Source organism: Pan troglodytes, chromosome 18 (assembly GCF_028858775.2).
Source record: "Pan troglodytes isolate AG18354 chromosome 18, NHGRI_mPanTro3-v2.0_pri, whole genome shotgun sequence".
Lineage (NCBI taxonomy): Eukaryota > Metazoa > Chordata > Mammalia > Primates > Hominidae > Pan > Pan troglodytes.
The window spans coordinates 32,418,519-32,431,491 of NC_072416.2; the positions used below are offsets into that span (position 1 = coordinate 32,418,519).

At 48.8% G+C, this 12,973-nt stretch overlaps 1 protein-coding gene across 1 annotated transcript; it reads right to left on the minus strand.

Moving 5' to 3' along the window:
• Positions 1-2,137: 2,137 nt before the first annotated feature.
• ZG16 (zymogen granule protein 16) lies at positions 2,138-6,853 on the minus strand. The gene is made up of 4 exons (XM_001143271.3): positions 6,803-6,853; positions 5,792-5,853; positions 5,476-5,608; positions 2,138-5,009 (listed from the first exon to the last, which is right to left on the minus strand). The coding sequence occupies exons 2-4, from the start codon at positions 5,844-5,846 to the stop codon at positions 4,694-4,696; spliced, it is 504 nt and encodes a 167-aa protein (XP_001143271.1). The 5' UTR covers positions 5,847-5,853; positions 6,803-6,853; the 3' UTR covers positions 2,138-4,693.
• Between the last annotated feature and the right edge of the window lie 6,120 nt (positions 6,854-12,973).

Consider the following 12,973-nt stretch of genomic DNA (forward strand, 5'->3'; position numbering starts at 1 on the left):
GGATCGTGGGACTGCAGCCCCAGCCAAAGGGCTGTCACGTCTGGTCGGTTCTGTCACCCACGGTTCCGGTTTCCAGTCGTTAAGGGTCCAGCAGTCTGTTAAGTAGCTCCCTGTCCCTTCTGGAAGCTTGGCCAGGGAAGGTCATTCCACCTTTGAGTTCCAGGTAGGTAGGGCCCTGGTTTAGACATTATGTTCCACTTGATTGAACAACAAAACAAAACAAAACACAAATCTTAGATCAGTGTTTCTCAAACGTTTAACCTTGGGATCCCATTAGTCTTATAAAATGAGGCCTCTAGCCTGGGCGTGGTGGCTCACGCCTGTAATCCCAGCACTTTGGGAGGCCGAGGCAGGTGCATCACGAGGTCAGGCGTTCAAGACCAGCCTGGCCAACATAGTGAAAACCCCTCTCTACTAAAAATAAAAAAATTAGCCGGGTGTGGTGGCAGGCGCCTGTATTCCCAGCTACTCGGGAGGCTGGGGCAGGAGAATCGCTTGAATCTGGGAGGTGGATGTTGCAGTGAGCCGAGATCACGCCACTGCACTCCAGCCTGGGCAACAGTGCAAGACTCCATCTCAAAAAAAAAAAAAAAAAACGAGGCCTCTAAAGATGCTCCGTATATATGGGTTTTGATCCATATTTACTGTATTCAAAATGAAACCAAATTAAAGTAACATCAATGAACTTTCAAATTACAATAGCAAACCCACAGACATAGGAAGTACACCTGAGTGGTGGTTGCCAGGGGATGACAAGGGGTTGAGTAATTGGCACTACAGTGAACAGATGTAACTGCTTTCTTTTGGGGGTGGTGGAAGTGTTCTGGAATGAGGTAGTGGTAATGGTTGTACAATACAGTGAATATACTAAAAACCATGAAAGTGTACACTTTTAAAATGGCATTTTTTTCTTTTTATTAGAGACAAGGTCTCACTGTGTCACCCAGGTCGGAGTGCACTGGTACAATCATAGCTCATGGCAACCTCAAACTCCAAGGTTCAAGTGATCCTCCTGCCTTGGCCTCTGGAAGTGTTGGAATTACAGCTGTGAGCCATGGTGTTGGGTATCAGAAGAACCAGCCCCCAATATTTCAGTGTAGGTTCTTTCTATTTTCCCTACATGTTGGCCGGTCTGAGAAATAAAAAGAAAGAGTACAAAGATAGGAATTTTACAGCTGGGCTGGTGGGGGTGACATCACATATCGGTAGGTCCATAATGCCCCACCTGAGCCGCAAAACCAGCAAGTTTTTATTAAGGATTTCAAAAGGGGAGGGGGTGTACGAACAGGGAGTAGGTCACAGAGATCACATGCTTCTGAGGCCAGTAAAGATCACAAGGCAAAGGGCAAAGCAAAGATCACAAGACAAAGGGCAAAATTAGAATTACTGATGAGGGCCTATGTTCAGCTGTGCATGTATTGTCTTGATAAACATCTTAACAGAAGACAGGGTTCGAGAGCAGAGAACCGGTCTGACCAAAATTTACCAGGTTGGAATTTCCCAATCCTAGTAAGCCTGAGGGTACTGCAGGAGACCGGGGCATATTTCAGTCCTTATCTCAACAGCATAAGACAGACACTCCCAGAGTGGCCATTTGTAAACCTCCTCCAAGGAATGCAATTCTTTTCCTAGGGTCTTAATATTTAATATTCCTTGCTAGGAAAAGAATTTAGCGATATCTCTCTTACTCACACGTCCATTTGTAGGCTCTCTGCAAGAAGAAAAATATGGCTCTTTTTGCCTGACCCCGCAGGCAGTCAGACCTTATGGTTATCTTCCCTTTTTGTTCCATTTTGTTAGGATATGACATATGTGACTCCATTTTGATACTGATAACATTCTTTTTTTTTTTTTAGATGAAATCTCGCTCTGTCATCCAGGCTGGAGTGCAGTCGCACTATCTCAACTCATTGTAACCTCTGCACTTGTTCCCTAAAATCACTGTTATTCTGTTCTTTTTTAAGGTGCACTGATTTCATATTGTTCAAACACACGTTTACAATCAGATTTCATATTGTTCAAACACACATGTTTTACAATCAATTTGTTAGTTAATGCAATCATCACAGGGTCCTGAGGTGACGTACATTCTCAGCTTATGAAGATAACAGGATTGAGATTAAAATAAAGACAGGCATAAGAAATTATAAGAGTATTATTTGGGAACTGATAAATGTTCATGAAATCTTCACAATTTATGTTTAGTGATTGCAGTAAAGACAGGCATAAGAAAGTATAAAAGTATTAATTTTGGGAACTGGTAAATGTCCATGAAATCTTCACAATTTATGTTCTTCAGCTGTGGCTCCAGCCAGTCCCTCCGTTCGGGGTCCCTGACTTCCCGCAACAGTTGGGCCACCATATCTGTTTATAGAACCAATTGGATGGAGATTTGTGATAAGGGAATCCTCCCTCCTCACCACAGTGCCCCTGCCAAACAAGAGGGTGGGGCTCTGCAGCTGCTGAAGTCACTGGATAGGCTGGGATAGATAGTCCCAATGCAAGCCAATGGCATTGATTAGGGAATCACTGATGAATCAGAGCATGATGCTGTGTTGCGTTTCAGGTGGGACTTGAACTTTTCAGGACCTGCATACACACTGAGACCTTCAAAGTGGTAACAGGGATGACAGATTTCTTGCCAGTCCCACTGCACATGAAGGCTGGTTGAGCCCTAGAAGATCCTACGGGGAACTTCAACTCCTCATTTTGCCTACAAACAGGTTGCTATGTTGCCCGGGCTGGCCTTAAACTCCTGGGCTCAAGCGACCCTCCTGGGATTACAAGTGTGCTGGGATTACAGGTGTGAGCCCCCTTGCCCAACTACCATATCCTTTTCTTGAGCCAACTGCATGGAGGTTAATGATAGAGAAGTCCTCATTCCCCACCACAGGGCCCCTGCCAGAGAGGAGGCTGGGGCTCCGCAGCGGCTGCATTCACTGGGGCAGACATATTGCTAGCCCCGTATTGGCAGTGATGAGGGATCCAGCACTGTAACTGATGAGTTAAAGGACAGCATTTGGGTGCAAGAGGATGGCACTAAAACTGGTGCCTGTGTTTCCCAAGAGGCAGAGCAGCTCTTGTCTGTCACAAAGACCAGCTTCCTCAGGTAGTGTGTGAACCTGCCTGATCTGATGCCCAACATGATGGGTGATCCTTTCACCTGACCTTGGTCCACAGACTGCCTCTCCCTGCCATTGTTTGCTGATTCTCCACCCAGTCCTCCATGGTGTTATCAGGTGCAATGCTTAATTTAGGTGTCAGGTTGGTTCCATTTTGTTAGGATGTGACATATGTTACTCCATTTTGATACTGATAACATTCCTTTTTTTTTTAGATGGAGTCTCACTCTGTCATCCAGGCTGGGGTGCAGTTGTGCTGTCTCAACTCATTGTAACCTCTGCCTCCAGCATTCAAGTGATTCTCATGCCTCAGCCTCCCAAGTAGCTGGGATTACAGGTGCCTGCCACCACACTTGGCTAATTTTTGTATTTTTAGTAGAGACAGGGTTTTACCATGTTGGAGGCTCGTCTCCAACTCCTGACCTCAAATGATCTGCCTGCCTTGGCCTCCCAAAGTGCTGGGATTACAGGTGTGAGCCACTGTGCCCAGCCAGATATTGATAACTTTCACAAAACTAACGTATACCTTCACTCATTTTAATTTTCTTCCCTTCTTAAAATTTCTTTCCCCAACTACATAACCATCCTCTTCCATCTCTTTTGAGACCTCGCCAGTGATCTCTTTTCAGAATCTCCAGCCTCTTTCTCTTTCTTCCTCTATCATGTGAACATGCTCGTGACTCTCCTGTCTAGGATTTTAAAAAGACACAAAACCCTTTTTCCTTACACCCCCGAAAACTGACTTGCCTATTTCTGGCAAACCAGAGCCAAACTTCTTGAAACACTCGATTCTTGCTGCCTGTGTTTTCTCACCTCCCATTCATTCCTTAATGAGTTCAGCCTAGTGTCAGCCTCCCGCAGTCCACTGTAACCTTCTGATGGCTAAAGCCTAAGAGCATAGTGTGGGCAGGGTTTCCACTGCTGAGAAGGTGGTGGCTTCCTGAGAAAGGAGGAATCCCAGATCTGAGAGGGCTTAGCAGGACACCGGGGCTCATGGGTAGAGGTGAGGAGGAACTGGGCCTGGTAACAGGGCAGGGTCCTCGGGCACAGACTTCAGCTAAGTTTCAGGAGTTAGGTGGGTTCTGGGAAAGAACAAAGGCTAATGGTCCTGGCCACCCACAGACAGCAAGTGAGTTCAGCACTTGCTGAACCAGGGGAGGACCAGGGGTGAGGAGAGCTGGAGAGTGGGACATCTGGGGTTTTGGTGTAAGCCACAACTAGGCCTTCCCCTCAGACCCATGACTCCAGTTTGGATCAATGTTCCAAGGAGCTGTCCTTGAAGAGCGTTGATGCAAGCCAGAATCTCATCTCCTCTTGATAAATTATAGCACAAAGCCCAGGATTCTTACACACCTCTCCCTCATCTTCCCACTCTTCCAGACAGATGTCCAAAGCCAGCCAGAAGTGAGATTTGCACGTCCCCGGCTAAGTCAGGAGGCAGATATCCCAGCCACAGATGCCCCCACACAGACTAGCCTTAACCATATTTTTTTATTGAGCCATTTGGATGGGGGTTAGTGATAAGGGAGTTCTTACTCCTCATCACAGTGCCCCTGCCAAGGAGAGGAGGCTCAGCATCTGCTGCAGCTACTGGGGTAAACATCCCAGTGCAGGCCAATGGCATCGATGAGAGAACCAGACCGGCCACTGATGAAGCGGAGCACAGTGTTGGGGTGCAAGGGGACGGCATTGAAACTTGTGCCACTATCTTTCCCAAAAGACAGATAGCGGCCCTTGTCTGTCACAAATACCAGCTTCTTCAGGTACCACTTGTACTTCCCAGAAACCTGGATCACTGATTCCCCAGGGTGCAGAAAGATCTCCTCCAGGTCTCCATTGCGGCCACCCACATAGTCGCTCCACACCTTGCCATAGCGCACCTGAAGACTGAGGAAGAGGGGAGGAAGGAAGGAGAAAGAAAGGTGATGATAGGGATGAGAGGTCTCTGGCTAGTCCTACAGACTGTGAAGCCTGGGTGAACCCTGGAAGATCCTACAGGGAACTTCAACTCATTTTGCCAACAAAGAGACTCTGTCACCCAGGCTGGAGTGCAGTGGCATGATCTTGGCTCACTGCAGCCTCAACATCCTGGGCTCAGGCAATCCTCCCGCCTCTCCCTCCTGAGTAGTTGAGGCTACAGGTACTCACCACCATGCCTGGCTAATTTTTTTGTTTTTCTTCGGTAGAGATGGGGTCTTGGTACCTGGAGCATGGTTTAAATCCCTGGCATCCCTGGCATCTTGCCCAGGCTGAGCTAGAACTCCTGGCCTCAAGCGATCTGCCTCTGCCTCCCAAAGTATTGTAATGACAGATGTGAGCCACCGCGCCCAGCCAGGAATTCAAAGAATCTTACCCTACGATGTAGTATGTGTTGACTCGGACCCGGAGGGCGGTGATGGGGCCGTCCAACTGGTTGCCAGAATGAGAGAATCGCTTTCCACCACCACCTCCATACTCTCCACTATAGGAGGAAGACCTGGCCTGAACTGGAGGGGCAAGCAGGAGTTGGAGGGAGAAATCTTCCAGGAGTTCAGTTTCTCTGCACCACCCCTGTTCCTCCGACAACTCAGCTCCCCACCCCAAGCCAACCTCCAAAAGCCTTGGCCAACAGCAGTGCCCAAGGCTGCCTTCCCAAGTCCCCATTACCAGGCTCCTGGTATCTCACTTACTGGCATTGCCAGAGGCTGAGGCACAGAGAAGGGCTAGGAGAGCGACTGTCAACATTCTGGGGCTGGAGTGGGAAGAAAAGAGCAAATGAAGATTCACCTTCTTCCTTGTTGACTTGATTGACCCAGGCACTCCTGACCTGCAGCTCAGACCAAGCCTTCTTCGTCCTTCAACTTAGACCTAGCAGACCCAGTCTTGAGCTTAGAAAGGGCTGTCCATAGCCTGTAGTCCTGTTCCTCCCTGATGCTACCTTCTATGTCCCTGACCCCTCCAGCTCTCCCTGGTCTGGCTGTAGCCAAGCCCTCCTCTTTTTCTCTCAGGCCTGAAGATGAACTCTAACTATCTGGATTAAGCCTTATTCCATCCTGGCACAAAGCAGAAAAGTTTTCTGAAATCAGCCAAGCCCAGGTACATTTGGGTTGGTATGGCCATAGCCAGGAAACGAGTTTTCTAGGGAGGGAGTAGAGGACCTCTCCCAAGCAAAGAGATGGCTGAGTTTACTGAGCCCAGAGGCTGAGCAAAGAAAGCCTCACCATCTGTGGTGAATTGGCCTGGCTTATGGGGCACCTGGAGCGTGGTTTAAATCCCTGGCATCCACCTGGTCTCAAGGAAAGAAGCATTTTAGAGGTGCCTCTATGTTACCTGGGGAGCAAAGTTGGTGACGGAACTGTGCCAGCACCAGTATCCAAGCAGTGCTGGTGGAACTAGGACAGACAGAGAAGTTGCAGAAGGAGTCGGGACCAGCTCAAGATATTAGACCTCAGGTGCCTGGTCTATGTGTCACTATTCTTTTCTCCACTAACACACATCTGGCCATTTCTATTCTCCTGAACATCCCAGGTGTCCCCAGTCCTTCAGCAGAGACCTAGACAGCTTTGCACCTAAGATTACTGCAGACCCAGAAGCGCCAATTAACTCAAGTCTTTCCTGCCATTCCTTCCAGGCATCCTCTTTGCCAGCTCAGATTTGAATTCCCCCCCAACTCAGATTCAGGCATCTCTGTCACCCCTCACCTGACAGTTTCAGATGCAAAGCAGCCCCCTGGAAACTTCCAGATGTTTTATACCAGGTCCAAGCCCTCCTCCTGCCCTTTATTGTGTGAACCTCACCTCCTGAGCAAACATGAGCAACCTCTTCGGATCAGGTGTCAGGCAGGGTCTGGAACACCTTATCCTGCCTCTCCCCCATAGTCAACAGATACTACAGCATAGGGTAAGATTCTCTGAGTTCCTGGCTGGGCATGGTGACTCACACCTGTCATTACAATGCTTTGGGAGGCAGAGGCAGATTGCTTGAGGCCAGGAGTTCTAGCTCAGCCTGGGCAAGAGTGCGAGACCCCATCTCTACCAAAACAAAAAACAAAAACAAAAATTAGCCGGGCATGGTGACGAGCACCTGTAGCCTCAACTAATCAGGAGGGAGGTAGGGAAGATCGCCTGAGCCCAGGACGTTGAGGCTGCAGTGAGACAAGATCACGCCACTGCACTCCAGCCTGGGTGACAGGTGGCAAGCTGGAGTCCACTCTGGGCCAAGTGCCGTATACCAGGAGAAACATAGTAAACTTAAGGTCACCACCAGCAGCTCTAGGTGGGCAAAGTAGCTTATCACCTCTAGGCTTAGTAGGTGCTCTCACCTGAAATCTGCCATCTGTCAGGACAAACAGAGCCCTTCCCAGGCATTCGAAATGTGGATTCTCCCAGAAGGGAATATATTCCCAAAATCTTATACTTACGAGTGCTGACTATTTGCCAGGCATTTTTTTCCCTTTTCTAATATTATGAAAAATCCAAACACATATAAAAGTTTAAAGAATTGTACAGTGGCTGGGCGCAGTGGCTCACACCCATAATCCAACACTTTGGGAAGCTGAGGCAGCTGGATCACCTGAGGTCAGGAGTTTGAGACCAGCTTGGCCAACATGGCGAAACCCCATCTGTACTAAAAATACAAAAAGTAGCTGGGTGTGATGGCAGGTGCCTGTGATCCCAGCTAGTCAGGAGACTGAGGCAGGAGAATCACTTGAACCTGAGGGGCAGAGGTTGCAGTGAGCTGAGATCACTCCACTGCACTCTAGCCTGGGCGACAGAGTGAGACTCCATCTCAAAAAAAAAAAAAAAAAAAAAAGAATCGTATAGCAAGACTGGGTGCAGTGGCTCATGCCTGTAATCCCGACACTTTGAGAGATCAAAGCAGGAGGACTGCTTAAGCTCAGGAGTTCAGGACCAACATGGGCAACATAGGGAGATCTCGTCTCTACAAAAAATAAAACAATTAGCCAGGCATGGTGGTGCACACCTGTGATCCCAGCTAGTCAGGAGGCTGAGGCAAGAGGATCACTTGAGCTGAGGAGGTCAAAGTTGCAGTGAGCCATGATCGAAACATCACGTCTCAAAAAAAGGAAAAAAAAAAAAAGAATTGTATAGTGGACACTTATATAACCACTGTATAGATTCTACTATGGTTAATATTTTGCTGTAATTGCTTTTTTTTCTTTCTTCTTTTTGGAGACACAGTCTTGCTCTATCCCTCAGGCTGGTGGGCAGTGGTGCGATCTCGGCTCACTATAATCTCTGCCTCCCGGGTTCAAGCGATTCTCCTGCCTCAGCCTCCCGAGTAGCTGGGATTACAGGCATGCGCCACCACGCCCAGCTAATTTTTGTAATTTTAGTAGAGACAGGGTTTCGCCATGTTTGCCAGGATGGTCTCGATCTCTTGACCTCGTGATCCGCCCACCTTGGCCTCCCAAAGTGCTGGGATTACAGGCGTGAGCCACTGCGCCTGGCCTGCATTTTTTTTTCTATCCACTCATCTATTTATCCTCAATATGCCAAACACTTCCCAAACCATTTCTCTCTGAGAAGGATGACTGGGGCTGCAGGTGCACAGTGAACACGTGCCTATTGCCCCGCAGGAAACAGAGTCAGTCCAATGGGAAGTGCAAAGCTAAGGATCCGAAGGTCTACAGGTGTTCCTCTGGGGGTAATTCTGGGCTTTGGGCCCTCAAGTCTCCTGGGTACCATGGCTGAATCTTCCTGGGGCTGTAGGCCACCCAGGGCCATTGCTTCTTTCTTAGGTCTGTAACACCCCCAGGGGTGATGTCATAGTTTTTTTTTTTCTCTGCATGCCCTTCATTTTCAGGACTGATTCCTCTCTGCCTAAAACCCCTAAGACTGACTCCAGGGACCTAGTGCCTGACCCCTCCTGGACTGGCCCTCTGACCTCTCTGAATCAGGAGGTCCAAGAAGAGGGAAGGATGGAGGACCAGAAGGGGCTGGAATAAGTGCTCTCAATTATAAATAACTAGTCAGGCATTCAGAGCACCCCACCCCTCACAGGTTTACCATCTGGGGCCAATGACTCATCCCAGATAGCAAAGGCAGTCCCGCCTGAGGATCTGGAAATGGGGGGAATCCAGGGTGGTGAGTTCTGGGAGTGAAACAGAACAGCAGCCAAAGATTCCATGTTCACTCCTCCCTTCCCCTCTCTTTTTCTCCAAGGTCAGTGTCAGCACATCCTGCTACTATAACTTTCACCTCATTCCAGCCATTTTGTTTTGTGTCTCTCTCCCTCTCTCTTTCCTGGTGACTCTCCTTCCCTTTATGTCTTCATCTTTCCCTGCTCTGGGGAGGATTTTTCTTTCTTTCTTTCTTTCTTTTTTTTTAGATGGAGTCTTGCTCTGTTGCCAGGCTGGAGTGCAGTGGCGCGATCTTGACTCACTTCAACCTCTGCCTCCAGGGTTCAAGCAATTCCCCTGCCTCAGCCTCCTGAGTAGCTGGGACTACAGGTGCGCACCACCACACCCAGATAATTTTTTCTATTTTACTAGAGATGGGGTTTCACCATGTTGGCCAGGATGGTCTCAATCTCCTGACCTTGTGATCCACCTTCCTCAGCCCCCCAAAGTGCTAGGATTATAGGCGTGAGCCACCACACCCGGCCTTTTTTTCTTTTTTCTTTTTTCTTTTGAGACAGATTCTCGCTCTGTCACCCAGCCTGGAGTGCAGTGGCCTGATCTCAGCTTACTGCAACCTCTGCCTCCAGGGTTCAAGCGATTCTCCTGCTTCAGCCTCCTGAGTAGCTAGAATTACAGGCACCCACCACCATGCCTGGCTAATTTTTGTATTTTTACTAAAGATGGGGTTTCACCATGTTGGCCAGGCTGGTCTTGAAATGACCTCAGGTGATCCACCCACCTTGGCCTCCCGAAGTGCGGGAATTACAGGCGTGAGCCACCATGCCTGGCCTAAGGGTTTTTTTTTTATATTCCTTCCCTCCATGCCTTTTTCCTTCTGCCTCTTCTTTCCTTGTCCCTACATCTCTCCCAAGCTCTCTCTCTAGCTCTTTCTCCTCTCTAATCCTTGCTTGTCTTCTTCTGTTTAGGGACAGACCACCCCTAGTCTGTGACCAAACACAGGCAGTCAAAGATGGCAGCTCAGAGAGGTCGAGATGGGCACCTTGGAAGAACGCCCTCATGTTCCCAGGCATGACACATCCAGGACCCTCAGGACAGAGGCACCCACATTTGCCACAGCTCCACTCCGTTGCACCCACCCTGCCTGTATGGAGATCCAGCATCTCCTCCATTGCCGAAGACTACTTCTTGTTCCACTATAGCAAGTCCTCAGTCTCCAGAGTGCAAGAGATGCTTTCCTATGATGGGAGGGGTCTCAAGGCCCATTTTCTGTCCACCCCAGAAACAAGGAAAGCTGCCCTATCGCTAATGCTGGCACCTCTAGGGTGCACTCTCATGTGGGGACTGAGGCAGAAGGAAGAACGTGAAGGCAGTGAGACACCAGGCCCCCATCTCTGCTTCTGCCTTATCAGATCCTGTTTGAGCCACTTTACATTTAACCCACGTGCCAGCTGTGGGCCTACCTGCCCCTTTTAAACTCTAGATGAAGTTGCCTTAAACCTCATCCCGTTCCCGGGCCTGCACGCGTGAATGTCCAAAGCCCTTCCAGAGCTTTCTGCTACTCAACAGAAAGCAACTCAACACATGTTTTTTTGTTTGTTTTTGTTTTTTGTTTGCTTGTTTTTTTTTTTTTTTTCCAAGATGGGGTCTTGCTCTGCTGCCCTTTCTTGGCTCACTGCAACTTCCACCTCCCGGGTTCAGGCGATTCTCCTGCCTCAGCCTCCCAAGTAGCTGGGATTACAGGCATCCACCACCACGCCTTGCTAATTTTTGTATTTTTAGTAGAGACAGGGTTTCACCATGTTGGCCAGACTTGTTTCTAACTCCTGACCTCTTGATCCACCCTCAGCCTCCCAAAGTGCTAGGATTACAGGCATGAGCTACTGTGCCCGGCTCAACACGTTTATCAAGCATCTCTACATTGGAGGCACCATTCTAGATGCTGAAGAGACAGCAATGAAGAAAAGAGTCAACAGCCGACCTCAAGGAGCTGTAGGGCCAAGGGAAAGCTTCCTTTCTACTTTCTAGCCCTATAAAGGCTCCCTAAAAAGGAACTGACAGCTGGCAAATTAATAGGAGAAAAAGGTGTACAAAATTTATGTCACATATACAAGCATAAGGAAACCACAGGAGAACGATGACCTAATAACCCAACGTGGTCCAGATGCTTATGTAGCTGCCTTCTTCACAGGGGAGGGGAAATGGGGGTGCAGCAATGTTGAGAGGTAGTATGTGATTTTGTGGGGAAATGAATGGGGCCAGGTGCAGTGGCTCACACACCTGTAATCCCAGCACTTTGGGAGCCCGAGGCGGATGGATCACTTGAGGTCAGAAGTTTGAGATCAGCCTGACCAACATGGTGAAACCCCGTCTCTACTAAAAAATACAAAAATCAGCCAGGTGTTGTGGCACATGCATGTAATCCCAGCTACTTGGGAGGCTGAGGCAGGAGAATCGCTTGAACCAGGGAGGTGGAGGTTGCGGTGAGCCGAGATTGCACCATTGCACTCCAGCCTGGGCAACAAAAGCAGAACTCCGTTTCAAAAAAATAGCCGGGCGCAGTGGCTCACGCCCGTAATCCCAACACTTTGGGAGGCCGAGGCAGGCGGATCATGAGGTCAAGAGATCAAGGCCATCCTGGCTAATGGTGAAACCCCATCTCTACTAAAAACACACACAAAAAAATTAGCTGGGCACGGTAGCGGGTGCCTGTAATCCCAGCTACTCGGGAGGCTGAGGCAGGAGAATCGCTTGAACCTGGGAGGCAGAGGCTGCAGTGAGCAGAGATCACACCATTGCAGTCCAGCCTGGGCCACAGAGTGAGACTCCGTCTCAAAAAAAAAAAAAAAAAAATTAGCTGGGCATAGTGGTGCACACCTGCAGTCTCAGTGCTTGGAGGACTGAGGTCAGAGGATTGCTTGAGCCCAGGAGTTTGAGGCTGCAGAGAGTTATGATCATGCCATTGCACTCCAGCCTGGGTGACAGAGCGAGACTCCGTCTCAAAATAAATACATAAATAAACAAAAAAAAAAATAAAAAATATTTTAAAAGGAGAAATGAATGGACCCGAAAGATAGGAATTAACTTGTAAATGATTCTCTTTGGAATTTGAATAAGCCCAAGAGACTGACTATCTTGTGAAAAAGTCTGTCTATGTTTGGTCACATGCTTCAGTCTTATTTTCTGCCATAATGAGGTTATCTGCCATAGATAACGAGCTGAAAGTGTGATGAATTTGGAAATAATGAAGAGAGGAGGGTGGCTGGAGGGAAATGAGGGAAGCCGACCTGTGAGGCCTGGGCAGCAGCCAGTGGGCAGAGTGTGCAGAGCCTGAGAGGTGTGGTCAGGAGTTTGGCTTTTTTTTTTTTGGAGATGGAGTCTCACTCTGTCACCAGGCTGGAGTGCAGTGATGCAATCTCAGCTCACTGCAACCTCTGACTCCCTGGTTCAAGCGATTCTCCTGCCACAGCCTCCCAAGTAGGTGAGATTACAGGCATGCGCCACCATGCACAGCTAATTTTTGTATTTTTAGTAGAGACGGGGTTTCGCCATGTTGGCAGGATGGTCTTGAACTCCTGACCTCGTGATCCGCCTGCCTCGGCCTCCCAAAGTGCTGGGATTACAGGTGTGTGAGCCACCGCGCCCGGCCTGGAGGAGTTTGGCTTCTTTTCTCACAGTGAGGGGAGCCATAGAAGGGTTTTGAACAGAGGGGTACATGCTCATATTTGCATTTTAGAAGGATTGCTCTCTCCTGATTTTGATAAAGTGGAGG